The 27959-nt window shown below is 43.0% G+C and overlaps 5 protein-coding genes across 8 annotated transcripts; 3 read left to right on the top strand and 2 right to left on the bottom strand.

The window, feature by feature from the left end:
• Positions 1-702: 702 nt before the first annotated feature.
• Positions 703-3548, top strand: bud13 (BUD13 homolog). Its single transcript, XM_053847448.1, has 10 exons — positions 703-966; positions 1074-1170; positions 1495-1579; positions 1655-1960; positions 2199-2410; positions 2496-2601; positions 2719-2857; positions 2925-3106; positions 3197-3278; positions 3349-3548. Exons 1-10 carry the CDS (start codon positions 827-829, stop codon positions 3440-3442), a joined length of 1443 nt encoding a protein of 480 aa, XP_053703423.1. The 5' UTR covers positions 703-826; the 3' UTR covers positions 3443-3548.
• A 536-nt stretch (positions 3549-4084) lies between these two features.
• On the top strand, positions 4085-5614 carry snrnp35 (small nuclear ribonucleoprotein 35 (U11/U12)). The gene has a single exon (XM_053848116.1). It carries the CDS (start codon positions 4212-4214, stop codon positions 4911-4913), a length of 702 nt encoding a protein of 233 aa, XP_053704091.1. The 5' UTR covers positions 4085-4211; the 3' UTR covers positions 4914-5614.
• Positions 5280-8046, bottom strand: si:dkeyp-69c1.9 (uncharacterized). 4 transcript variants are annotated; one of them, XM_053848121.1, is made up of 7 exons: positions 7603-8046; positions 6555-6711; positions 6453-6476; positions 6204-6343; positions 5998-6087; positions 5620-5890; positions 5280-5556 (listed from the first exon to the last, which is right to left on the bottom strand). In XM_053848121.1, the coding sequence occupies exons 4-7, from the start codon at positions 6295-6297 to the stop codon at positions 5469-5471; spliced, it is 543 nt and encodes a 180-aa protein (XP_053704096.1). In that variant the 5' UTR covers positions 6298-6343; positions 6453-6476; positions 6555-6711; positions 7603-8046; the 3' UTR covers positions 5280-5468. The 4 variants fall into 4 exon arrangements, with proteins under 4 accessions (XP_053704096.1, XP_053704095.1, XP_053704097.1 ...); XM_053848120.1 differs by having other exon boundaries at positions 6204-6326; XM_053848122.1 differs by having other exon boundaries at positions 6204-6326; positions 7804-8046.
• LOC128748973 (rho GTPase-activating protein 42-like) lies at positions 7654-19932 on the top strand. Its single transcript, XM_053848114.1, has 24 exons — positions 7654-8186; positions 10479-10574; positions 10691-10752; positions 12116-12187; positions 13431-13532; positions 13606-13716; positions 14060-14164; positions 14397-14526; positions 14593-14693; positions 14749-14858; positions 14920-14998; positions 15631-15670; positions 15740-15802; positions 15874-15948; positions 16022-16106; positions 16169-16227; positions 16548-16653; positions 16821-16980; positions 17061-17208; positions 17801-18415; positions 18475-18625; positions 18693-18764; positions 18887-18966; positions 19219-19932. The coding sequence occupies exons 1-24, from the start codon at positions 8033-8035 to the stop codon at positions 19305-19307; spliced, it is 2865 nt and encodes a 954-aa protein (XP_053704089.1). The 5' UTR covers positions 7654-8032; the 3' UTR covers positions 19308-19932.
• A 27-nt stretch (positions 19933-19959) lies between these two features.
• trpc6a (transient receptor potential cation channel, subfamily C, member 6a) lies at positions 19960-27743 on the bottom strand. The gene is made up of 14 exons (XM_053848115.1): positions 27596-27743; positions 26810-27138; positions 26186-26318; positions 25633-25933; positions 25106-25291; positions 23269-23433; positions 22965-23205; positions 22677-22904; positions 22119-22383; positions 21853-22048; positions 21499-21699; positions 20790-20846; positions 20227-20302; positions 19960-20167 (listed from the first exon to the last, which is right to left on the bottom strand). The coding sequence occupies exons 1-14, from the start codon at positions 27721-27723 to the stop codon at positions 20040-20042; spliced, it is 2634 nt and encodes an 877-aa protein (XP_053704090.1). The 5' UTR covers positions 27724-27743; the 3' UTR covers positions 19960-20039.
• Positions 27744-27959: the final 216 nt, after the last annotated feature.

Below are 27959 nucleotides of genomic sequence, written 5' to 3'. Positions count from 1 at the left end.
CAGAGTGGACTGTCTGCTGGGCTCCAAGTCCAGCCAGATCACCAGCTATGAGTTTTCTTGGTCCTTGGGTTCTAAAGAGCATCTCATCAACACGAATGTGTCCGGCTCTTCAGCAGAGGCCACGTTTGCCGACAAAAGTTATGTGACGGAGCTGGAGCCGCACGGCTTCAGATTGACCCTTCAAGGCTTCACAGACTCTCTCCCTCACAACACGACATACATATGCAAAATCACTGGGAAACTCGCCACCGTCAACGTTGAGAGAGGTATCTTTGCTTGTGTTGGCGTGTGTGTATGTGAGTATTCAGTATCAATCGTATGAATTCTTTTCTCCTGCAGATCAACTTCTTCAATGTTCCGCCGTCAGCTGGTTTTCGCAAAGCTCTTTCTTTTGGGTCGCAAGCCTAACACTCCTTCTGAATCAACTCTAAATATGAATGAAGATCAGCCATCGCTCATAACACAATCAAAAAGCTACACCACCTGCTAATGTTAGTCATACATTTCCATGGTCTTGAGACTTGGTTGAAGCTGAAATTCCAGCCCGATGTTGCTTTCAGTGTTGCAGCCGAAGTTGCTCTGAAAACAGAATGTATGTATTATGATGAGAGTTGCACTTGTTTTAAATAAAGCTTTGCTATTGATGGTCTGGATAGAACATGTGTGAATCTTAATCAGATGAAGGTAAAAACATTAGATAGAAATAGTGAACTAAATTAATATTGCAATTGATGTAAAGTGTACAGTATAGTAGCAGTTTGTCAATTTGTCAAACGCGATTTCTTTTTGACTCTCGCTGGCATCCGTAGTTCACAGCAACCTAAACATGGCGGCTACTCTTAGCAGCGCTAAAGGATCCGAGCTATCGAAAGCCGAGTATTTAAAACGTTACTTATCAAAAGACGAAGCTTCAAGCGCATCGAAGGGGAAGTTGAAGAAGAAACGACGCAAAGTTGTTGGTAAAGGGTAAGTCTTTTTTCATTATTGTTGTTTGTTAGCATTTGGCTAACGTTGTTCGGTCGCAACTCACGCTGGGTTATTCGTTTCAAACAAACCTCTCTTCATTCACGAAGACTGAAGATCGTGGACGACGATGTCGACTGGAAGGAGATGTTAAAAGAGGAGAAGGAAGCAAAGCAGGCAGAAGAAGATGATGAAGAAGCTCCAGTGGTAAGAGTTTGATTTGAACCGCATTGATCTGTTGGGATGATGAGGGAAAATATGAAGCAAACCGTACTTGCTCTCACAATCGCCTTAAGATCAGCAGGCAACGTCCTTGTTCGAGAAGGTTCATATGGGCTCCATTATGTTAGTAACGCCTAAATTATGGGACAGGAGAGGGACTTCTGTAGTTGCTAATACTTGGTGGTGGTGCTGCTTCCATGACAGTTGAGTGTATCCTCATCCTGATGTACAGTCCAAATGCCTTATGTGCTTTCATGTCACTTGCAGTCACATTTTTGTATTATTAAACCTTGTTTATTTTCATCGTAGATTGCTGAGGTCATTGATGACCGTCCAGAGGAGGTGAAACACCTGGAAATATTCAAGACTGGCAACAGATGGAAAGTTATTGGTGGTAAGATTCGTTTGTGTGTTTCAAAAATCCTTGGGAAAATATAGGGTTGTGATTTCAAATGTTTCTACTCCAAAGTTGACGAAGATAAACATTCAGAGAATGAGCCTGATACAGAGCATCAGAATTCATCAGACCTATCCCCTGCCAAGAGAGCTCGCCACGACTCTCCTGATATTTCCCCTCCGAGAAGAAGTCGCCACGACTCTCCTGATATTTCCCCTCCGAGAAGAAATCGCCATGATTCACCAGATCTTTCACCTCAGAGGAAAAAGCGCCATGACTCTCCGGACATTTCTCCTCCGAGAAGAAGTCGCCATGACTCACCGGACATGTCGCCTCCACGGCGACACAAGGGCAAGTCAGTGAAGGGACACAATAAAGGTATGTGACTACCCAACATATCATGGTATCATCAGTGTTTCACATGTAACATGTCATTTTAGTACGTCCTTTACTTCAATTGTATATTATTTGTAAAGTGGACACAATATGCTGTATCTTATTCTTCTTGAAGTCAACAGCAGAACAGTGCTAAACTATACAACTGCGATCTCAACATTAGGAGTTCATGTCTACATTTTTACAGATGCAAATGCTTAAATATGTCTTTTTTTTTTAGATAAATCACCAGCAAAAAGAAAATCGAGAAAAGATTCCGACTCCGATCAGTCACCACCGAGGAGAAAAACTGCTGGAGCATCAGACTCTGATCAGTCTCCTCCGAGGAGAGCAAGACAGGACTCAGATTCAGACCAGTCTCCACCCAGAAGGCGACCACGTGGTGGATCTGATGAGGATCTGTCACCTCCTCGCAGGCCTGGGCAGTCTCGGGTGAGCCCTCCATTTATGTTTGGTTTTGTTTTCTGGTGTTTTTTTTTTTTTATTTGTAACCTTGTGAATTTCTTTTGAACGACAGGAGAAGATGCTTTCAGGTGGGAAGGCTGGTCTGGTGTCTAGAGAAGTTTTAAGAAAAGAACAAGAAGATAATCGGCGCAGAGAAAAAAATAATCGGCAACAAGAAGGTGGGTATCATATCAAACATCACATGCACTTCTGAGGTTTTTTTTTCATGAGTTACAATGTAATTCCATGTGTCAAGCAAGTATCATTGGCTTAGAACATTCCTCTGCTGTTTCTAGATGAATCACGCTCTTCTCAGACTGTATTTCGGGACAAGACGGGTAAGAAAAGGGACTTGGCTTCTGAGAGAGAAGAGCTGGAGCGGCAAGCTGGAGAGAAGGCAGTCAAGGATGAGAAATACGCCCAGTGGGGGAGAGGGTGAGTCTGAGTGGACGTCATGTGTATCATGGGGATAGATGCTCATGTGCTACGGTGTTGGTGACAGACTGGCGCAGGGGCAGATGCACCAGCAGAAACTGGAAGACGCTCTGCGTGAAGCCCAGAAGCCGCTGGCACGTCACAGCAACGATGAAGACCTTGATCGGTTTCTGAGAGAGCAAGAACGGGAGGGAGACCCCATGGCTGCCATGCTGCGGAAGAAAAAAGAACGCACATCCAAGACATCAGGTTTTCATTCATTTTGTCTTATAAAATTGCAAATGTATTTTCATATATTTTATGATGAAAAGTTGATCAATCGACTTTTATTTTTCCCAGACAAACCTCGCTATAAAGGGCCGTTGCCACCGATAAACCGATTCAACATAATGCCAGGATATCGCTGGGATGGTGTTAACAGGTGAGGCACACTGTTTTGTGCTGTGTATATTATTGACTTCTGGACACCGACATATTATCCTCTGCTTCAGGTCAAACGGCTTTGAGGAGAAACGGTTCGCACGGATCGCAGATAAGAAAGCTATGCAGGAGGCGGCCTACAAATGGAGCGTGGAGGATATGTGATTTCTATAATTGTGTAGAATCCAGCTTATTTTCTATTGAACTAATGTATATAGTAAATCACGTGACACTGGTGTTTTCACTGTTTTATTAAAAGCGTTTTATTTTCTGTCTGTTTTCTGTTTACTGTTTCCGAAAACTCTCTTTTCTAAGGCTTCATAACTGGTTTGTTTCATAAAATAAAAATATTTATTGCAATAAATAGAGCTTATAGTTCTGTACTGGCACAAAATACGTTATGTGGTCAGTTCCTATACATAGTGTATTTTAATAATGCTATAAATTGAACTATATATAACAATAAAATTAAGTGAGCAAGGCATAGTATAATTATTATTTTTTTATTCATCAATCTTTCTGTGGTTTTTTTTCAATTATTTACTAAATGTATAATTCAATGTATAGTTCATTCAATGCCAAATATTCATGTGATATATATATCTATATATATATATATAGATATATATATATGTTCATGCTTTTGTCTCTATGTATTTGCAATATGCGACTGTATTTTTAAAGATATTGCATTTCATGTGGAAACATTTTTTATATTACTTATTTTTTCGTCGTCATCGTCTTCCGGAGAGTAGGAACCTTTGTTTGTCTGTAGCTTGTTTCATCACGGACTGTTTATATCGGTGCGCTGATCAGTGCTCACTGCTGAGCAACTTCGCGCATTCAGTCTTCTTGTTTTGGATTTTCAACAAAGTGTGGTGAGAGATTTTTCCCATAATTGGATTATCACGAACTACTGTGGTTTCGGCTGACAATGGTTGACTGGAGTCCGATTGCGAAAGTGTACGACCCGCTGAAAGCTGGAAGCATCGATGGAACCGATGTGGAGCCTCACGACCGAGCCGTGTGGAGGGCGATGTGTGCTCGATACAAACCCAACAAAGGTGTCGTTGGAGACCCGCTGCTGACTCTGTTTGTGGCCCGATTGAACCCTCTGACCACCGAAGAGAAACTTCACCAAACCTTCTCCAAGTACGGTGATATAAAGCGACTCAGACTGGTTCGGGACGTCGTCACTGGCTTTTCCAAACGCTATGCCTTCATTGAGTACAAAGAGGAGCGGGCGGTGGTCCGAGCGCGCCGGGATGCCAACAAGTTGGTGGTGGACCAGCAGGAGGTGTTTGTGGATTTTGAGCAGGAGAGGACACTGAAAGGGTGGGTGCCCAGGCGACTTGGTGGAGGCCAAGGAGGGAAGAAGGAGTCGGGGCAGCTCCGATTCGGGGGAAGAGACAGACCCTTCCGGAAACCCATAAATCTCGGGCCAGGCCCAATGCAAGACCGGGGTGGGGGTGATTGGAGAGAGAGGGATCGATCTGGAGGTCGGGATCGGGACAGTAGGAACTGGTCCAGGGAGTCCGAGAGGAACAGCAGAGGAAGGAGAGACGATGACAGGAGCAGAGAGAGGGATGAGCGCAGATATGATGAGCGCAGCAGATACCGGGACCGACGACGATGATGCTGCTGATATATTCATCATCACTGAGACACTTTACGTATTTGTTCATAACAGGCATCTACAAATATACCTGTGTGTTTTCCATATGCCAAAAACAATTGGGTCAAATCAGCAGGTTCCAGTTGATTTTAGTGATGATTTTAAGAGTATGTTTTGCACAATTCTCATGTGTGAATGAGATGCTATAAAGACTCGCCTTTTTTATCCTGTGGATTGATCCGTTTTTTTCTGTTGAACTCAAGGCCTATTATATTAAAAATCTATGAGTGTTACTTTTGTAATTTCAAAGCAAATGCGTCTTTAAATTAACAAACATTCTACACCAGTCATTCATCCTACACAGCACTCCACACTTCTGAACAGTTTTTCATAGTTAAATTTAATGTGTGAGGGAAAAAACAACACAAGAAGTGCAACATCACGCATAGATTTATGTATGTTGAAGGGGCAAATTCATGTAGTGTTGATGGTTATATGATGCATTTCATCTCGCATCTCATTCCCTTTGTCTCATATAGTAACATTCTTCCTTGGGCAAGCACATACCAGTTGACATTAAATTATCTTTCCACCGATGCTCCTTGCTCCCTCTTTCTCCCAGAGTGGTCGGTAGGTCTCTCTCTGGACTGTGCTGAACTCAAATCTGTTATTTAAGATGATGCCATAGAGTCGATAAAGCAGCCTCCCACGTGATAATCTCCCTCACCTGAGAGCCGGATTGATCCCGATGTTGTCCGGCTGTGGGGCTGCCGGGGTTCTCCTGCGGCACAAAGATGGCGCAGGGAAGTCCTTCTGGTAAAGAGACTTCATCTCTATGGGACCGCGACAGTAATCAGTGCTTCCTTGTTCGCCTTTTGTGTTCCTGCTGCTGCTTCCTCTTCCTGTTTGTCTGGAAGATGTGAGACTAGAGCATGTGGACTCCCGCTGCGGCTTCTGGGCAGAGTGTTCGCCCCTTGGGTCATCATAACCTTTGCTTCCTTTAGAACCGGGAAGTCATGCATCACTTTTAGAATAGGTAACACCTCATCCTCTCGCAACAAAGTTTGCCGCTCACACAAATAATGTTTTCATCTGATCAACTGACCATTGACTTCATAACAGATGGGCTTGAAACAGAATGCCTCTTGTGATGTGGTCTCCATCTTTGTTGGAGCATCTGGGTACAGTAGAAACCCTGTGGACGTCAAGACCTCATGGTTACTCAGTCTTCCCCAAGGTTTTACCTCATTCTTGCGTTACTGAAGTCTAACTTTGTCGCTCGGGGAAAACTGAAACTGTATTAGTATTTACCCGCCACTGTTGGTGGCTCTCCCAGGTAGGGTCGAGGTGGCTTAAACAATTCCAGGTTCTGTAGCTTTTTCAACATTTCGCCGGGATTTTGCATCAAACTCTGGCATCACCAGCGCCCCCAATCTGCAAGAATATTTTAACTGAACACACAACCATAGAAATGTATTGATTAAAAAGGGAGAAGCTTGATTTCACTGCTCCAGCAAAGGCACTGTAACGTTTTAAGAAACCAGAGTAGCTTCAACATACCCTCTTTGCTCCTTGTTCTGGGTCCTAGAAAAGACAACATGCAGCTTTACACACTCAATGCAAGTCTCAGAACACTCCCTATAAATGTGCTGTATTTCTCACCTGATTTTAAGAGCTGTAATGTGACAGAATTCCCCTATATTTACACCCAAAATTCCTTCTGCTGTACTTCTGTGTACCAGGCGACTGTGAGCTTGTTGACAACTGTAGTCATGGTGTTCTATTCTTCATGGTGATTGGCAGATATAGCGACGACGCGCTGAACAATAAAAGACAAACAGTGAGCGGAATATTTGTGGTTGGGCTGCAAAGAAAAGAAGGTCAAGAAGTTTTTCCACGAAGCCACATTAGAAGCTGGGATGGAGGTTGGCCAGTCCAAACGCCTGAGACTAATCTAATAATAAAGACGCTTTGTTATTGGAGGACAGAAGGAGTCACATGAAAAAAAAAAAATGAAATGGAATCAACAAGAGAAAAATGATGGTGGTGAAGCAGAATGCACGTCTTAATGTATTCTGTTGGCTGAGCAACTCAGTTTCAATTTCTCTAATAATTAAATTTAAGTCAGTCATGTACTGTGTTGCCAAAATCATAACTCAGCAGTTTCCCTGCAGCGTTTGGCTCCTGCAAACTTTCTCTTTCACTGTCATTCCTGTTTAGACCTGCAAAATTGGTTTAAAGAAAAAAACGTTTTTAGTGCAAGCACAAAATTATGATTGTTCAAGTGACGGTATAACGCGATTGTTTACTTTTACTGTCACTCTCTGGATATTTCTCTTAAAACATTACATTGAGTGCAGATGGATAAAAGTACTTTAGATTCGTAAAAATAAATGTAATTGTATTGCATGTACTAGCAAAGTTTTTGCTGTAATGATTCATAAATTATGATGGTGATGGTGGAGACAATTATATATATATATATATATATATATATATATATATATATATATATATATATATATATATATATATATATATATATATATATATATATATATATATATATAATTGTATTTATTTATTTTTTATTATTATTATAAAATAATTATTATTATTTTAATATGGTTTAAAATATATATGTCATTATATAGTAAGCTGGATATATTTTGAATTTATCGTCAATTGAAGACGTCAACAATTATATCACCGGGCGCCAGCAGGAGTCTCTCGTCCCCATAGTAACCAGCCTTCAGTGGAGCCGTCTGCAGTCCCGGTCCAAGTAGCTACAGGAATCCTTCCCTAACTTCCACCGTCGTTCAGCCTTTTCACCCGTTTATTCACTGGCGCCGGGCTCTCTTTCACCTGAATCGCATTCCGGAACAGAAAACTAACTTTTCATCGAGCATACCTATGTGAAAGACCAGAAAATACGCAACGATTCGTCGACCAAAAAAAAAAAAAAAACTAGCTGCCGAAGACTGTGCGACGTTCAAGTGTCCGGAAGTTCTGAGGGGGAAAAAATGAGAAAGGCATGAGAAAGGGAGCTCGACGAGACGCTTGACCGACACCGAACCGCCACCTTGACGGGAAACTTGTGACGATTCTTCCACAACTATCGCGTTTGTTCGAGCTGATCGATGGGTCTTCCGACGCTGGAGTTTAGCGACTCTTTCCTGGACAGTCCGGAGTTCCGAGAGAGGCTGCAGTGCCATGAGATCGAGCTGGAGAGAACCAACAGATTCATAAAAGACCTTATAAAAGATGGAAGCCTGCTCATTTCAGCGCTCAGAAGTAAGTTCAAATGCTGAAGACAGAAGCAGCGTGTGGTAGTTACTCAGCATTACCTGCATGTATTTGTGCGTATTTCTCGACACTTATCACCAGAACATTTGTGTTGCCCTCGATGTCTGAACCGTGACCCGAGCTGGGAGACAATTCATAGCCACAGATTTCAGTAAATGCTCATTTCCACCATGCACCAAACCTCACCAGGTCAGATGCTCCTGAACTGGAGCAGAGACATGATGTATTCATCTGCTTCTCCCACCATACAAACCTGGACTGTAAGGATCAACTCCAGGTCTCTATATTTCACCATCGATATCAGTATTTATTGTTCTACACGTTGAGTTAAAAACACTTTTTAAGTACTTGCTGAGCATCATTCAGTTATTGTTGATGTAAACCATTCATTTAAAATGATACACAGAAGCCACAAGAACATGACCGAGCCTCAGCGTGGGTCCCTCCCTTATTTGGGCAAACCCCCTCATCTTCACTGGTATTCAACCCCCCAACATTCCATGCCGAGGTTATAAGTTATGTACCAGTTGAGCTGCCTGGACACTGAATATGAGCTCTTGTTTTTATGTTTGGCAACAACCGCAAAGTTCTTACTGTTGTCAGAACTAAGATCTGTAAAAATATACAGACAAAAATCCCCCCCCCCTCCAAAATAAAATAAAAAAGAATAATTCCCCAGCCTAATCTGTGTTTTGGATTTACCCCATCTGTTCTCCTCAGGACATCCCCCCCTCCTGTTTAAACATTCACTATGGAAAAAAAATTGCAATAATATCAGGATGTTCTGCTCCGGTATCTAGTCCACAAACAAAATATTTCACACGTGCTTAAAAAAGAAACGCACTGTGATGTTAAATACACGGCTCCCAAGCGAAAACAAAGACATGAACAGTCACAGCCACGCTAGAGAAATTATGTTAATGAGTGTCATAAATAGGGATCAGATGACCTGTTACTCTGTCTCTTCTGTTGGGTTATTAAGGTCATTCCAATGTAATGCAGCTCTGTGATCCCCAAGCTTCATTAGAATACAAAGTAATCGGGGTTAAACATGCGTGAACTTGTGTGTATTCATGACTATTTTAGTGACTATTCGTGTTACTGTACAATGAATGTAGACAGTGAGTGAGGAGAGACGTTAAACCTTAAGCCGTTGTTTACTACTGTGATAGTCATGAATGAAATCTGTGTGAGATTGTTGTTAACTTATCATCTGTTTATGTGGCTTGTGATGGGCTGACAACCTGCTCAGGTTGGGCCCCGCCTCTCGCCTCTGGACTGGCCCCAGGGATTAAATGGAAGATAGTGAGTCGAGATTTCAAATCATTGAACCATGTGCTCCAAAGTACCGTGGAAGTAGTTTCAAAAAAAGGGTGGTAGATTGTGATGAGATTAGCTCCGAAATATGGCGGTTGCCCGAAAATCAATTTTAAAAATATCTTGTATTGACTAGAAATATAAAGTTACTTTTGTGATTTTCAAATCCAGTCTTTAATATAGATTAGAAAGTATGGATAAATCATGTATTTTCAGAGTGTAGTACTCCGTTGTCGCAAGATATATCAGAGAATTCCATCTGAATACTGTAGTTTATTGACATGAAAACAAAAGTCAAACAAAAAAGAAAGTCAATCTTCACGTGGTCAACAGGGACACCATACCTCTGACATTTGCTTAGACTTCAGCACATCCTTTTTTGCAAACATGTCATTGACAAACTGACCTCTTTGTCTGCGCTTCATTTTTAGCGACCGTGAAACCAGCTTCTGTCTTATAGCGCTCTGGCGTGAGTCAGCAGTGTAACGATAGTGTAATAACCTGATACTGAGCTGACGTTTTTGACTTGCACAGGTGCAATGAATTACCTGATAATAGCTGCATTCATTCAGTGGCAGTGAGTTTCTTTCACCTTTCAGAGGGGAAAACCAGCAACACTAAAGCAGTGTTCGCCAGATATATGTTTCATTAAATCGCATATTATAATGTTTCCTGCTTCGCTGTTGTGTATTGTGTTAGTGTTAGTTCTATTAGTTGTTTTTCTTTTTCTAGCTCCTTCACAAAGGGGTGACGTTTTGTTTCAGTGTGTTGGCAGGGGATAAGAGGAAAACACCTTGCTATGTTTGTGGAGAGTTTGTGTTGCGTGAAATGCCACCAGGCAATTACTGAATCACCCCGACTGTAGAAAGTGCTCATTACCGCCAGTTAAACAAACCCTGCGCATTCTTCAGTACAACCGTGCCATTAAGTCATTTCGGAATAATGACATCACTTTGCGTTCAGGTCTTTCTCTGGCCGTGCAGCGCTTCTCCCAGTCGCTGCAGGAGTTCCAGTTCGAGTGCATCGGAGATGCCGAGACTGACGACGAGGTCAACATAGGTTGGTTGTTTACATCCTCCATTTTCAACGCAAAATAACCTGCACACTTTATAATGAATATTCCGGGGGGGGTGTTTTATAGTGTGGACACCCACATACACTCTGTTATCTTGCAGCACTGTCCCTAAAAGAGTTCTCCCAACTGTTGAGCACAATGGAGGAGGAGAGAAGACGACTGGTGAGACATTTATAGCAGCACATTGAACTCAATGAAAAAGCCTTTCTTTGCTTCATCGGATGATTGACGTTCTGTTGGTGGCGGGAAGCAGAGGGTTATTTTTAAGTGCTGTTGCTCCGTTTACTGTAAGCCAGCATTGTTGCAGTGGGGCTGTGGGCTCCATGGAGATTTGGGGGAAGAAAGATTGAACCAGTAGACTCATCAAATGCAGGCCTTTGTGTGGATGTGAATGCAGCTTCTGAAACAGTGCTAAGAATGTGCATTGCTACCTAATATATGAATATATATATATATATAGTCCGGCGTGTCGCGCACGGTCTGGTTTCACTGGAGCCATGTGGAACCCATTCCACCTATTCCCTCGTGTGACTGCGCACGCAGCATGGGAAAGTCCATAAAAGACTCTTTTGTGTGTGCGCTTGGATGTGGTGTGTGTTACACAACGCTATGGTTCTTCAGTTCTGCTGTTTGGTGGGTCGATGACCTTCAGTCTCAGATCACACTTTCGAGCTGTGTGAGTGAAGTGAAGGTGGACTTCATTGTTGTGGTGTCGTGCGGTTTTTCACTTCTGCTTTTAATTGTTAAGTCGATTTGATGATTCCTGTTTGACTTTACTTGCTGAAGCAAGGGTCACAAGCCACGTGTGTATGAGGAGTCTAGTACAAAAGTACTGACAGGTCTAACTGCAGTTTCTTTGACTTAGTTCCAATTTGACCGTCCTGTCAGACCACCTTAATAAATAAAGCGGCATGTGAGGTGCCATCACCCTCAACAGCCGGCTCAGTAACCGTGACTTCCCATGATGCTCTGCACCACAGTTGTTGTCCCTAAATTATGGAATTCTGCGAGCAATCTAGCTTCATGCTGAGTCACGTCACATCAGACCAATGAACTTACAGGTGTTTTATTGACATTAAAGTGCTAAAACACACAGTACATGTTTTCCATATGTTTTCCTACTTCTTCTTCCCACTTCTCTTCTGTTCCCGCAGCACCGCGCTGGTCAGCTGACTGGCTGTGGAGGTGGAGCCATGTTGTAGCAATCCACCACTGTGATTGGTTGAATGGACTCAAAGCATTGTGGGATCTGTTTAGGTCACCGTAATTAAGTTTGTTGTTGACATTGATGGGACCAATGCTGCTCCTCTATGATCTGTAAACACTGAAGGCACATAATTTGTTGTCACCATTTCACAAAACCATTCAGTGTCTTGTCAAAAATAGTGTCCTCCTCTACCTGTTTGTGTCACACCTGTCCATGAACCTGTCTTCTTCATGACATTAGCATGAGCTCCTCAGAGCTATTTTTAGGCAATATTCCAATTCATAAACTTCTTCACAGTTGTTTTTCTCACTCTTCCAGATCCAAAATGCAGATGATGTGTTGATCTCACCACTGGAAAGGTTTCGGAAGGAACAAATAGGAGCGGTGAAGGTATTCCTGAGAATGTTCCGCTTAAGAAAACATGATGGATGAATGACTTGAATGAATTCAGCTCCCAGTCTTCTCACTGTGACCGGATTCTAGTGGGCTCTATATTAAGAATTAAGTTCTCGCTCTCGATAAACGATGTGTCGCTGCACAGTGTCAGTAACAAGGTCGTGGGAAAGAACACTGGGAGCTGACCAGACAGTCAAAGTCTGTGAGTCATTGTAAACACAGAATCTGCTTTGGGGTTTCAACAGATATCGCAAGTCTAAAAATCCCCCCTCCCCCCTCCCAGAAACGTGTGTAGTGTTGTGTAGAATGTGGAGTCATTGAGAGTGAAGTGTAATTAACAAGAGAGACCACGGCCTGCTGGTGACGCTGAAGCCAGCAGGTTTTCAGAATGTGGCAGCAGAGTGTGAGCGCCTCAGGTTCACACTAACACTGTCAGACTGGGCTGTCCTTCTTTACACTTTGCAGCTTGGACTTAAAGGTGTTCTTTTCAATGAATTCATGACAGAAAACAGATTCAGTGAGACGACCGATCGGGTTTTTCAGTGCACTTGTTCCAGGCAAAACAGATGATGTCAGAGTCAAAACACCCGTGACAAAGCAGAGTAATGAGATTAGGAACCGAAACCTCAAGTCACCCTGGTTTTTAAACTCAGCCAGTTCATTCTGGTGTCAAATAATGTCAATTACAATATCCCACAATTAATAAACAAATTACTTGTTTATATACAGATAATACTTGGTAATTATGGTGTAATTTAGAGTGAACTTTTGGTGACTATTCCAGGGTAAAATGTAGTCAGTCTTAGCAAGACACTAACCTAAAATGATGAATACTGTATGCTGCGAATACACATATGATTTAAGTAGTTTATGAATGGTCATGAATGTTTCCTAATCTAAAGTGCAACTATTTTCAAGTTGAATTGTTCACTTTATCAATGACTGTTGAATTTATTTATTTATTTATTTATATCCTTATATAATATAAATTCTTTATTATATATATATATATATATATATATATATATATATATATATATATACACACACACACATATATATATATACGGGATATATATAAACCTTTTTTTTTACTTTTTTTTTCTTCAACTTTCTAATAATTCATTTATGGTCTTCATTTTTTTTATCAACTTCAGTGGAACAGTGGCACAGAAAATTAAAAGCCTGAAATGACACATTGAAACACAAAATATTTTATAAATATATTCTTTTTCAGGAGGGAAAGAAGCAGTTTGACAAAGAGACGGAAAGGTACTACTCAGTTCTAGAGAAGCACCTCAACATGTCCTCCAAAAAGAAGGAGTCCCACCTGCACGAGGTAAACAACGCTCCTGTCAGTCAGCTCGCGCAGCAGCGTGGGTCATCTGATCACGTGTCATCTTTGGCTGCAGGCGGATTCACAGATGAGTAAAGACCGGCAGATTTTTTACGATGCATCGCTTCAGTATGTCTTCAAGATCCAGGAGGTGCAGGAGAGAAAGAAATTTGAATTTGTGGAGCCTGTGAGTAAAAGACAACAACAGAAATGAGTGTGGAAAAGCACAAATGAAAGGTTTTAATGATAGATATCAGTTGAGGCCACGTCCTGTTTCTGTTGCGGCGCTTCCTGCACTGAGATTGTTTCTGCCTCAAACACTTTGTTGTAGAGTAAACAAAGATAGAAAGCCAAACAGCGGACGGAGTTTGTGGATGCTGGTTTGTTTTGGCCCGGGCTCAGCTGATGGGACAGAGATCAAAAATCACAATATACAATCAGATTTACTGAGTCAAATACCTTTGCATTGAAGATGAATTTCCTGTAAGAGATGTAATCTGCTTTGAGTGACGTTCTTGCGCTGCCCTCAGTTGCTGGCCTTCCTCCAGGGTCTGCTCACCTTCTACCATGAAGGCTACGAGCTGGCCAGTGAGTTTGAACCCTACAAACAGCAGCTTCAGTTCAACCTGCAGAATGTAAGTACCTTCAATGCTGCAATAGTGTTATTGAATAGTAGAAATACATATGAAGCGTAGCATATAAACATTCCCTTCAGGCCTAGCAGCAGCTTCATATACTGTCTATAGAATAAACTCAGGGTTATTCTTTGAGATGAAGATGAGAAACAGGGTTAAAAAAATGCCACCACATTCTTGCTTGTTGCTACTTGTTCAGCCCAAACCAACCTGATTCATGTGTGTCCTTAAGGCTCGCAACAACTTTGAGAGCACACGAGCTGAAGTGGAGCGGCTGATGAAGAGGATCCGGTCTGCGGAGGAGGACTTTAAAGCCCCCAGCTGTTTTACGATGGAAGGATATCTGTACATTCAGGAGAAACGTGAGCGACGCCCGTGAATTTTTTCTATCGGTTCCCCTGATCTCAATATTTATGCTCGTATTCCAGGCCCTCTGGGCAGCGTGTGGACAAGATACTACTGCACCTACGAAAAAAGCTCCAAGATGTTCACCATCAGCAACACTGACGGCAGACCAGCCAGCAGACAGGTGAGCCGCAGCTTCACCTCATATCACCTCAGTGATGTGACACCAGCCTGTGTAGAACGCCGTGATGAACGGGACGCCGGAGATGTTCCGGCTTCGCTCGTGTGTCCGGAGAAAGACGGACTCCATCGACAAGCGCTTCTGCTTCGACATAGAGGTGGTGGAACGGTAAGAGAGTGTGTGTTCTCTGCCTGCTTTTAACTGGCTGACCGTCTTTTTAAACTGCTAGACATGGAGTCATTACACTGCAGGCACTTTCTGAGGCCAACAGGCGTCTCTGGATGGAAGCCATGGATGGCAAGGAACCGGTACGTTCATTCCCTTTATTACACACTCAATATTGATTTCTCTGTAGTTGTAGCTGTAGTAATCCAATTGCTGCTGTTTTGCTTTGTAATAACTATTTACTTATTGTATAATAATTGTTATTGGTGATTGATGAATTATAGCGTCTCTAATTTATAATTGAAATACATGTTGTTCCTTTGGTAGTTTCTTTTTTAAATAATTGTTTCATTGCTGTCAATACTTGTTAATATATTTTTTGTTGTTAGGTTTCCATGATATTTTTTTTTCTTTACCTAGTTACTGTTTTTATTGTGTGGTAAATTATGAAGCCTGTTATTAGATATTTTTTTATATTTTATATAGTTTTCGATGAAAATTTTTTTTCTTTATCTAGTTACTGTTTTTATTGTGTGGTAAATTATGAAGCCTCTTATTAGATATTTTTTTATATTTTATATTTTAAGTTTCATTTATATATTTTTTTCTTTTTGTGTTCATGTTATATTTCTTGCTTTTTAATTTTTATTTCAGCGTTCTACTTTTTTTTTTTTTAATAATTCATCTGGACACTTTTTTTTGTTACTATTTTTTATGTTTTTCTTAAACTTTATTTGCTGTTTTTACTGTGTTGTAATTGTGTTTGTTGTCCAAGATCTACACCCTTCCATCTTTGCTCAGCAAGAAAGAAGAAAGTAAGTCATGTGGTTTGTTTTAGATGTTTTTCCTTAGTATTTAACATCATTTTATTTTTGTAATTACAGCATTTCTCAACGAGACTGGCTTCAAATTCGTCAGGAGTTGCATCGACATGGTGGAGAAAAGAGGTGCTCATCCGTCACGTGCAGGGTGGTGGTTGATGTGTCGTGACTTTAAATGCATTCTCGTGTGTGTCCAGGCATCAGCACTCTGGGACTGTACAGGACCGGAGGGGTCAACTCCAAAGTCCAGCGCTTAATGACAAGTGTTTTCGGTACTAAGATCGTAGCTTCCACTGCAGAGATAAGTGATCCGCGTTCGCCTCGTGACTCGTGTCTGTTTTGCAGCGTCTTCGTCTTCCTCTGACCTGCAGCTGGATGCAGATACATGGGACAATAAAACCATAACCAGTGGTCTAAAGAATTATTTCAGGTGACAATAGTGACACATGTTGTTATGGCAGCTCAGATCCTGACGTGGTGGTTTGCCTGCAGGTGTCTGGCGGAGCCTTTACTGACCTACAGGCTTCATAAAGAGTTCATCAAGGCGGCAAGTAAGTCCTCTCCTGAAGGTGTTGATCCAGCTGAAGAGTTGCGTCACTTGTTTGACACAGGCCCTTAACATCTTACAGTGGAAGTGTGACTAAATGCTGATTCATTCTTCCTTGTGAAAACAGCGAGTTATTGGACTGTGGGTCTTCCAGAAACACACTCTCTGTGGTTTCCAGTCAATCTTGATGTTAATCTTGCACCCACCTGTTCGCTGACTTCGTCATGTCATGTGCTCAGCAGCTTTGACTCAACATGCTTTGCCGCTGACATCATTGCTGAGACCAGGAAGAGATAATGTGTTTGCAATTGTATTTTCTCTCAGAGTATGACGACCAGAAGCACAGAGTGAGAGCCATCCATGCGCTTGTTCATAGGCTTCCTGAGAAAAACCGCTCGATGCTGGACCTCCTGACCAAGCACCTGCTCAGGTCTGTATTCAAAACACAAGAAGGGAACTTCCCAGTCGAATCCAGTTTCATCAGATCCTCCTTCTCAGGGTGTTGCTCTTGAATTAAGCTCTGCTCGCGTTTAAGTCACAATAAAAAGCCGCAATACCGACGTTGAAGTGGAATAATAGAGTGTTGTTCTCGAGCAGGGTTTCCTCGCACAGCGAGCAGAACATGATGACAGTGTCCAACCTGGGAATGATCTTCGGCCCCACACTGATGAGGTCACAAGAGGAAACCGTTGCCGCCATGATGAACATCAAGTTTCAGAACATAGTGGTGGAGATCATCATCGAAAACCACAACAAGGTGTGCCCGGCGCACCGTTTTCACAAACACCCGTGACCAACACGCGCCTGACAGATGTTTGCTCGCTGTGTTCCTGCCAGATATTTGGCGAGGCCCCGGACCTGTCTGTCCCCTTACCTCAGGCCCCGTCCTCTCGGGCTCCTCGCCGAAGCAAAGCCATCTGTTTGTCATCTGGGAAACGGAAGGCCCGCCTCTACACACCGGCTCTCTGCCTGGCTGACAATGACAGTGAGTCCAAGCATCCTAATGTAATCTTTACTTTCTAATACAGATCAGTCACGAATTAAAATACATTTTTTTAAAGTTTCTAAAAGACAAGTTATTTGAAGAAACTATAGTACTTAAGTAGCTGCGCAGCATGAGATGAAATGTTTAGATTGCGACTTAACAGCAGCCTCTAGTGGACATAATGAAAAGCACAGTGTAATAACTCGCTGAAAGTGACTGCGGTCGCAGCGACTGTAATTACATCCCACACCGTTGTAATTCACATGTTGTCGTGTTGTTTTCCTTGGACCTTGTCTCCGTGTGTGGCATGTAGTTTGCAGAGTCCTCAAAAAAATGATTCACAGCTGCTTTCTAACTTTAATTCATCATCAGTTTTAGTAAAGTCGCTGAACATCATTACGACACATTTGCTATAAAAGGCTTCACAATTTCGATGTGTTTTATGTCATTTTGCCCCATAAAAAACGGCATGTTGTGACCCGACTGATGTGTGTATTGTGAATGTCCCAGTGACACAGTCACACCAGCATATTTGCACATCTTTTATCTGCTCAAACAAAGATCCTCCTGGGTGACGGTGCTCTGTCTGCAGGTGACACCTTCAGCAGCAGCCCCAGCACCACACCCAGAGGCAGCCAGGAGTCTCTCTCCTCCCACTCGTCTGAGAAGAATGGATTGTCTCCAGTTTGTCCTCCCTCGTCTCCTGCTGCCGACACGCCGTCCAGTCCTCCTGTCGATGCCCCCTGCTCCCCTCCTGGAGGCCTCACCAATGGCACAGATCAGGAGCATTGTAGCGAAGGCTGCTCCTCTAATCCGACCTCAGGCCAGCTGACGTCGTCCTCATCCGTCCTGTCTTTGCACCCTGCCATTGAGCGCCGGGATTCGTCGGCTTCTTTGTCATTTGTCAAAGCATCCAGATGTTCGTCCAGATCCTCCTCAATAATCCAAAACTCATGTGGGGAGCGCTTTGCCCTCCACAGGGAGGGTGGGACGGTGAAAAGAGTTCCATCTGTGACCTCCCTGAAGAGCGCGGAGGCTGTGAGAAACTCCTCCACTGCTCCACAACCCAAAGCCTCAGAGCCCATTTCGCCACCTCAGCTCCGGACTGCTTATCGAACCAACTCCTCCTCCTCTTCATCCTCATCTTCACTGTTCCCCTACCGGCTGTCCACGTCTTCTTCTCTCACCTCGCTGCACATCTCTGAGGGTGAGCCATTGTTAGAGCGTCGCTCACTTTGTCTGTAACTGAACAAGGTTCTCTCCCAGACTACAAAAGCTGCCACGGATCCGTCCAGAGTCTGGTGTCTCTGGACCCGCGGGAGCAGAAGCACACCCTCAAACCGTCTCACGCCCGCTGTGGCTCTGATGTGATGATGACAAACCCGGCTCCAAAATGTTTTCGGAACTCTGGATCAGTGTAAGAAACCTTTGTTTTGTATTTGTCCAGGTGATGTATATTATTTATTTTGACATCTGTTCTGCAGATTATCAGTCCAGGGACCGCAGCGGGACAGCTCCGTCTTCTCCTCGGCTTTAGACATTTTTCCTGCGGGACGGTAGGTCCAACTGACCTCAGACTCTGGGTCACACCCAAAGGCTTTACTCATAATTTTGTAATAGAATTATTATTAATATTTATTTTCGTCACACAGTTCACTGATTCACTGCCTTTATTCAGGGACGCAAAGGCGCTTTATTCCTGCGAGGCGGAACACAGCCATGAGCTCAGCTTTCCACAGGGGGCGCTGTTTACCAACGGTTGGTGACTTTTCTGTCTTCCACAGGAGGAACATATTTTATTTTATTCCCCATTTTTTCATATTTTAATTTAATATAGATGTATTATATATTTCATTTTCAGTAATATTTATGTCAAACTCAATTCACAATATTTTCTGATTTCCTTAAAATGTTAAATCGTTGCCGCACGATTTTTTTCTTTAAAACTCATGACAGAACGAATGCGACTCACTAAGGCTTCTCAGTCATTTCGCTCATTTGTGTCTTCAGTTCACCCATCTGTGGAACCCGGCTGGCTGCAGGCGACCTACAAGGGCAAAACCGGCCTCATACCTGAGAACTACATTTCATACACCTGACCAATATTGTCGCAGATCTCATGAAATATTAGAAACAAAGTGTACCTAAAGTGTAGGTCAAACTGCTGCAGCTTCTGGACTCTTATTTATATCTAAATGGTTTGTTTTGACATGTGACCCATCCAGTCATGACAATGTCTGCGCTCTAGTCCAGGTACATCTAGGTTTTTTTATATATATAATCATTGTAATTTATATTTTTGTAGCAGTCAATTATGTTACAACACTTATTGACTTTTACTGTAACATTTCTGCCTTGACATTTTCACGCTGCTGTCTCATCCATCATGCTATAATAAATGTTCATTTCAAGTTAAACCAAATGGATGTTGATAATCTTACACCTTATGCGTTCATGTTTTTTATAGAGTGTTTAGTGTTTTTATTATTTGCTACTTTATTGTGGTGCTTTAGCTTACTGTGAATAACCAGTCTCAGTGGCACAGGAGGTTTTGGGTTTGACTCCACAGACGTTCAGAGGATACTCCATTCTGATGGTATATGATTTGTTTGTTTTTTGTCCAATAAATTAGGAAATACAATATATACACTGTTCAGTGATAGGTAAATCATGTGTCATGTGCTCAACAAGCTGAATACGTTTATAAAGGCCTCACTTGGTTGCAACAAATATCTTTGAAAGCGTCAAATGTTTTATTGGCACAATACAGAGTCAAACCAGGAAGGGCAGACGATAAAATGAATTTTCATTCAGTGGTGGACAACAGACGGCTACGAGGTGGTACTGATCTCTCCCAGACGCTTCAGAAGGCCGTCCAGCGTCTCCATGTTCTGAGCTTTCTCCTCCAGAAGTTCATACCGCAGACTGGAGATGTCCTGCTTGATCTCTTTCAGCTCGCCTGAAGAAATCACAACATGAATATTGAAAGAGGCCGGTCGGCACTAAGAAAAGTCTCACCTTCTGTGATCTCATCGCTCTCTCTGTCTGCCTGAGCTTTGATGATGTATCGCTTGATCAGTCGCTTCATGATCTTCTGCAACATACAGTTGCATGATCAAAAGAAAAAAAAAGTTTCATTAAGTCTATTCATTTCTATCTTAACATGGAGCAACCATGTAGACAAGCAGAGAATATTCAGAGCGCATTGAGCCCAAATGGTCAGAAGATGGCAGTAGCGCTACAGCGTCCCATGAAGAAGAAGAAGATGTCCTCCTGCAAAACCTTAAAACCTTTTGGTAAGTACACGTTTTTCTTCATCACAGTAACACGATAGAAAACTTTTACACTTATTATATTGTATGTTGTGTTTTGTTGTATTCTAAATGTCCGTTTTTAGAAGAGCAGGTCACATGACCTTATGTCCTGCGGAGCCTATCGAAAATGAATGGGGAAATCGAGGATTTCATTCATTCATTCAAACAAACCTTGACACAACTAACCCCAACTAACCATGAAAGTGTCGTTGAAATACATTTTGGATATGATTGGTGGAAGTAATCTACAGTATTTTGCAGTCGTACCTGATATCTGGTTGGGCCAGTGGATCCACTGTATTCAGAACTTTTTCCTTCGCCAAGCTTCAAAATGCACAAAGCAAAGTTGTATATATATTAAACATATATTATAACATATTCTTCTCCTGACAAAACCAAACATGTCAACTTCTGTCAACTACCTGTTATTTATATTAAGATTTACTAGTATGTAGCACTGTTTGGTTTGGAATGTGATTAATGAGAAAATATTTCCAAAGACGATTATTTACTAAAAACATTGCCATAATTCTTCATCATCCTAGAGCGGCACTTTATAATCAGAATTTGTTTTTAATTTGGGTCCGACAGGAAGTTACAAATCATAATGGTTTTTGGCATAGTTTGGTGGGAAAGTCTGTAGCTGAGCCTCGGGCACATGACCGTGGCCACTGAAGCTCGGAAAGCTGCTGGTGAAAATGTTTGTGAGGAAGGCACCGCAGTGAATAGTGCCAACTTCAATCCGTGGTTTGATTTTGGAGTGAATATGGGTTCATATGTGCTTGTGTGGGGTTCTTGCGGGATCTGATTTCCTCTCGCAGTCCATAAATATGTAGATTTTAAAGGTTTAAGTGTCTGCCTGTAGGTAAGAAATTGGCTCCTGTTTGGGAAGAAGCAGTAGATGAATGTGAGGAGATCATTCTATTAAAACAGTTAAACACCAACCAGTTGAGAAGAGAAGGGTTTGATGCTGTACCTTGTGGAGCTGGGTCTCTGACTTGTCCTCGTTCAGACCCCTCACATACCTCTCCATCAGGGATTTGATGCCTTTGGAAAGGCCCAGCAAAGACTTGGGGCTGGGGATCAAGTTGAAGGGTGCAGGAATGGTCCGGCCCTCCTCAAAGTAGGAGAACCACAGTTTGGCGCGGGCAAACTTCCATTCCACATCAGCGTCATCCTCAAGAAAACAAGAGACGGAAAACAATGTGTGTGTTATTATGTGCATTTTCAGTGTTGAATATTACTTTGTTTTGTTTTGTAACACCAGCATAAAAATGAAGGAATGTCAAAACTGTGTAGTCTTTTTCAGGCTTTTCAATTCGTGTCAAACCTCGATCTCCTGGAAGGAACTGTTGATCATGGCGATGAGCATGTTGAGCAGCACGATCACCATGGTGACGTTGTAAACTCCGTACAGCACGTAGCCGATGTTCTCTATAAACTTGTGTCCGTTGTTGATGATGACAGAGCGCACCTCCGAGAGCCCAAATATAGCCCAGAACAAAGTCTTGAAGCTCTCCTCCAGACTGGGGACCAGAGCAGAGGACAGTTATTTTCAGGCACAGCCTGTGAGAGGAATTGACTGAAGCATCTCACGTGGTGAAGGCGTCGTTCTGCTTGGCTCCCATGTAGTAGGAGTACAGGTTGAACATCCCGATCATGAAGGCCAGAAACACCAGGAGGAAGATGACCATGAACTTGAAGATGTCTTTGACCGTCCTCCCCAAGGAGATCTGCAGTGGGCCGAAGCTCTCGTTGGCCGGGAGGATGTAGGCGATCCTGGAGAAGCTCAGGACCACCGCGATTGCATATAAACCTTCTGACACCAGCTGTGGGTCGGAAGGCAACCAGTCGATTCTCGCTTGAGGAACAGAAGATAAAGTCTTAACAATGCTAACATTGACAGAACAGAGTGTCTCACCGACTTCAAAAATGCTAACATATTAGAGTTGTGTCACAGGTGAAGGTTCTTTGGCCGTATTTGAACCTCCAAGTCTTGTAAACAATCATTAAAGGCAGCGACGACTACAAATTGTCTGGTGTGTTAAACCGGACTGCAGCGTTTCACTTTCATGTGCAGCTTCTGTTTATGTGGAATGCAAACAGAGAGGCGGTTGGATGAGAGGGATGCGGAGAAGTGTGAGTTGTGCTCACCCAGTGTGAAGTAGTGTATCTCCGGGGGAAGCGAGACGTTTATCAGGGTCTTGTAGTGTGTGTTTACGTAAGTCTGGGCCAAGTCAGCGTGTCTCAGAGCGGAGAATCGGCAGCTGAAGGAAGCCAGGAAAATAGCCAGCATCCCAAAGTCCAGGAAGTTCCACGGTTCCACAAAGTACTCCCCCGGTCCTTGACTCCAGATCTCCTTCACCTCAGCCCAGATCATACCTGCAGCCACAGCTCTGAGTTAACAACAGGCGAGCGGATCACTTCATCGATGACTCTCACCGATAACCCATGATATGATGAGGATCTCCATCCAAGTGAAGGGTGTCGTGGTCATCCTGTAGAGCAGCAGCGGGTCCCGGTTAAGCTGGGGTCCCGGTATATGATGGTGGGTCATGTTTGCTAACAGAATGGTGCCTGCAAAACGGTCAGCTGCGTTCAAGATTAAAAGGCCCAGGAAGATGCTGAAGGATGAAGCATGGGCCACAAACTTCATGAAGGGGCTCCTCATCACCTTCCCCACCTTAAAAACATGGGAATTTAGTGCTTCTCTGGTATGAGACGCTGCTTGAGCCGTGCCACCTACTCTGCTGCAGGGAGAGACCCAGTAAGCCAGGGTGAGTCCTGGGAGTCCCATGGACACAGCCAGCACCACCAGCAGCTTGACAGCGGTGGTTTGCTGTCGCAGGCCTGGGAGGTTTTCATACCAGATACTCAGAAGCTGCTGCTGGCAGTTTGGATGAGCAACAAACTGAGAAAATACATGGGAAGAAAGTCACATTAAAATGGTCATGAATTAGCAAATAAAAAAGCACTCCACACTAAATAACGCTTGCTCTTTGTTGACTACCTTGAACTTCTGTTTACTGAATTAAAATCCTTCTCGCCTAAGTTTAATAAATTGAATCATTGATAGACAATCTCTGTCTTATAAAAAAATGTTGATCCGAGTAACCTACATATTAAAAACAAAGCCGATATTATTTCAAAGTTTTAGTTAAATGTAAAAGTTTATGGTGTAAAAGTGTGAAGTGAGCCAGGCGTTTTAAATCCGAACCACTTTGCGGATGGTGAGTTCACATTTAGTTCCGTCAAACGGCGATAAACAGGAACATGATACTTTGTATTTATTGACAATAGAAATGTCAAAGCTTGAAGTAGCTGTTTAAGTTTCATTTCATCATTATTAGTTCTCTAACATCCTCAATCATTAGGGTCTCACACACATTTAGAATTAAGATTTCGTCTGAATATATGTTGAACGTTTTGACCGTTTCTTCAGTTTATAAATTATATTGGCTCATAGTACTTGTAGTTTGGTTACATTTACCACATTTGAAAATGAATGACTGCCTGACATTTTTGTGCGCAGATATTCCCACCCCCGCCTCTGAAAGTTGATGGTTTTGGCTCAACTTCCAAGAACAACCATGCCTCACTGCTGATAAGGAATCCACTATCACTGTCCAAAAATCATTCAGAAAAGGAGTAAGGCCTTTCCTTTTCTTCAGTCACGTCAATGTTTTGTGAGGTATCCATCATCTAATGCAACTGTTTCTCATAACTCACAGTCTCACATGATTAGAAATACAGCGGTACCTCGGTTTACGAACGTAACAGAATTCGAACAAATCGGAGTTCGAACAAAAATTTAGAGATTTTTTTTGCTTCGGATTTCAAACGAAAATCCAGAACTCGAATGCCCCTGAAAAAAGCGGGAGGAAACATAGCGTGCTGGGACCGATCAGCTGGCCCACGACACGCTTTGTAATTGTGTATAACGCAGCCTCTGTATGCAGACGTGTCCCGTTAGCTACATTTACTGACTGTTTTTTCTTCATATTGAGGTGTAAAACTTTTCCTGTCTCTGCACTGGACCGTGGTAGAGTGTCACAGGGGAGGCGCTCGCGCGCACTCCAGGGTTTGGTGTCCTGTTGTGGGCTGGAGCTGGGACAGGGATGAGGCGAGTCTGGGACAGAGCGTGACTTGGTTTATGACTTTGTCACAGCCAAACTGCACAGAAGCGCACATTCAGAGCTGGACACGCACCGGGCACCTCTTCACTTCTGGAGAGACGTCACTCACTCGGCAACCCCTCCCACATGCAGCGGCCACACACATAGAGGAACAGCGCACCTGCAGCAGACACTCTACATTCACTCCTACAAAAGACTAGTTTAAGGCTTGGAATGCATCATTTCTTTTTCCATTCATTGTTATGGGAAAAATCGATTCAGATTTCGAACAAATCGCTTCTTGAACGGCCATCTGGAACGGATTGTGGTCGAGACCCGAGGTACCACTGTAATTGTCAATCATTATTTAAGAAAATTATTTTTGCTGCTACAAGACTTCTGGTTAAGGGTAATATGCCTCATAAAAACAACCATTACACACTTTAAGTAACAAGGGCAGAATGTTACCTTTTTGAGCTCATATTTGATGGCTAACTTGAGGCGAGTGAGAGACGGACGACCGGGTGGTTCGTAGTCGTCATCAGTGTCGGTTTCTCCGTTCAAAATGGCCTCTACTTCCTCAGTACTCCGGCACAGATCTAGGAGTCCTACCACAAAGTCTTTGCACTGGCTGGACAAACGGCAGTAATCGTTCTATAAAAAGAAAAAAAACATCGCAAATGTAATCTGAAATTAATTTCTCCATCTCCATTCATGAAGGCTAAATGTTTACTGTTGGGTTGAGGAGGTCAAAAATAATACTTGAGTAAGTGGCATTATGCTTGGCTGAAAAGTTTGTAGAGTTTGTAAACATCCAGGCCACTGGTTCTGAAGTGAAGGAGGTTTACTCTCCTGAACATTTAATCGGTGTCAAACATAAACAGAGCAGGTGCTCCTGTTTCATCTCAACTGGCCCATAAAATGTCCCTCTGTTTACTTCAAACTGATCCTAGCAGCAGCACTGTCGGGTTCTATTCTGTTGGTTGACAGTTCACCTTGAACTCTTTCTCGATATTCGCCAGCATGGCAAGCTCATTGCTGAGCTCGAGCGCCGCCAGCACCGGGTCCTCGTTGGACAGGGAGAGGTAAGCAGGACTTGCCAGACCTCTGTAGGCATTGATCCTGGACCGTGAGTGGCTGAAGGAGTCAAACTGTTGCTGGTAGTTGCAGGAGTCACAGCCGCAGAAGTAGTCGTGGGGGGGGTCGATGCGAGCTCCTTTGGTTAGCAGCGTGTGGACGATCTCATATTCCTGGCAGTGAGCGGCCAGGATCACCGGGGTCACGTCGTGAGAAAACCTGCAAATACAGTTTGTGAAGATGAATAATGTTAACAAAGATGAATTCAAATTTTTAGAAATGGTGAAATGAAACCATATTAAAGTCTTTGAATTCTTATTTAGAAACCCTTTCTAGTCTCTCCCACTGAGAACCTCAGCATCATCTCAGACTTTTTCAACTTTGTATCATATAAAATGGTCACTTTTTTGTATGTATGTGTCATTTTTGTCAACATTTCTGTTGAGGCTTAATCGAAAATGGCGAACCAACCTGGTCCCGTCTTCATCATAGGCGTAGAAGTCATCCAGCATGTCAGCTTGAGCCGGGCTGGCCGTCAGACGACGGGCGTCTCTGAATGATGGGTGAGCCAAAAGCGCCTCTGTAATACGGACGTAACCTTTACCTGCAACACCCGCGAGAATAGCAACAACATTGATGCACGAAAAATAAAGCAACTTATAGGATAAATGACATGTCATTACTGATAGTAGCTGACGACTGTGTGGATGATTTAATCTTTTGAATATTTGTTGAAATAAAAACATAACCCTCTCTTTAACTGTCTAGACAGACGGTGACACCTTGTTAAATCCTTAAGGACAAAACATTTTTTTCAGCAGCTTCCTCACTGCCCAAAGTGAGATTGATTACCAGGATCGAACGTCTTACAGGAAATAGCCTTTTCAAAAATTCTAAACATAAGTCATTCAAGACATTCATGCAGAGAAAGTTGGCAATACATCTAAATATGGCTGTTTTTATGGAAATCTAAGCCGATGTTCTTATCTTTGATGACTTAAGAGTGTGGCACATTTGTTTTTTTCGAAACTTAAATGCTTATATTCCAATTGGAAATGCGACTAAATGAATAAAAAAGTCTGAGGAATAGCTTACTGATAGCCAACAGGAGAGCATCTCCCACTCTGGCCAGGTCTGCTCTCCCCAGCAGGAGTTCCGTCACCTCTAGGTGTTCATTGGCCACAGCCAGCTGCAGTGCATTCTGGCCCATGTAGTCCACGGTATTGACGTTCAAGTTGGGCACGTGGCGAAGCATGCGGCGCACCTCCGGTATGTTCCCATACTCCGCCGCCTCCAGAAACCGTTGCTCGACCTCCGAGAGGCTGACTGAAGGAGCGGAGAACATGTAGGCCGGTCCACGAAGAGCCTGGCGGCGCTTAAAGGCGGTGACGCGGGCCAGGAGTTGTCTGTCAGAGGTCCAGTGGCTTTCATATAATAGGAGGAGGATATTCAGATGGTTGTAGGAAATGCAAAAATGAGATCTCAGTACCCAAAGTTAACATGTCATTTACGCTGAAAGACGCAAGATTGGCAGCCAACATTGAAATGTCGATCTTCCAAGTAAAAAGAGAAAACCAATGCAGGTATTTTGAAACCAACCTGGTGGTACAATTCTCAAGGCTTTTTTGCTCAAACAAAAATGACTCAATTCACCTCCTGTCCTTCAGCAGAGCAGGGATGGCTGCCCTTTTAATTTTGTCATTTTCAATGCTGGAATTCACCATTCTACTTCCTGAAAAATGACCCCAGATGCAGCTTGTGTGTGGCATTATTACACCACGGATTTGAATTTTACTGATCTCACCAGTTGTAAATGTATTATTTACACAAACTGTGTGTACATGTCTGATCTAGTTTTCTGAAAACTCTGCCCTCACTCACCTGAGGCAGCGTCCAGGACAAGAGTTTTCCTCAGAAAAGTCATCGTACATCAGCAAGTTGTCCCTACTTCTGTCCCGAGGGCTGTCAGCGTAATGTGCTGGTTGACTTGCTGGCGGTCTGTGGTTCATGCTGGGGGGGAGGAGGAGGGGATCAGTGCTGCAGGGACCACTGGCCTCGCTCAAGAACAAGTCCCCAAGAGCAGGACTCCTTTTTGTTAATTTCCCTCCTCCCCCTTTCTGCTCCGTCCTGCGTACTTGAGAAAGAATGTGTCCTTCTGGGCCTCGCTATGTTTTATTTACGTGTGTCGCTGACATTTACAGATGTGGAGGTCAGATTCAATTGGCTTGTTAGTCGTGGACTGTCA

The sequence above is a fragment of the Synchiropus splendidus genome, chromosome 17, assembly GCF_027744825.2.
Source record: "Synchiropus splendidus isolate RoL2022-P1 chromosome 17, RoL_Sspl_1.0, whole genome shotgun sequence".
Lineage (NCBI taxonomy): Eukaryota > Metazoa > Chordata > Actinopteri > Syngnathiformes > Callionymidae > Synchiropus > Synchiropus splendidus.
The sequence above is the reverse complement of the archived record's forward strand: the minus strand, read 5'-3'. Positions and strand labels throughout refer to the sequence as shown.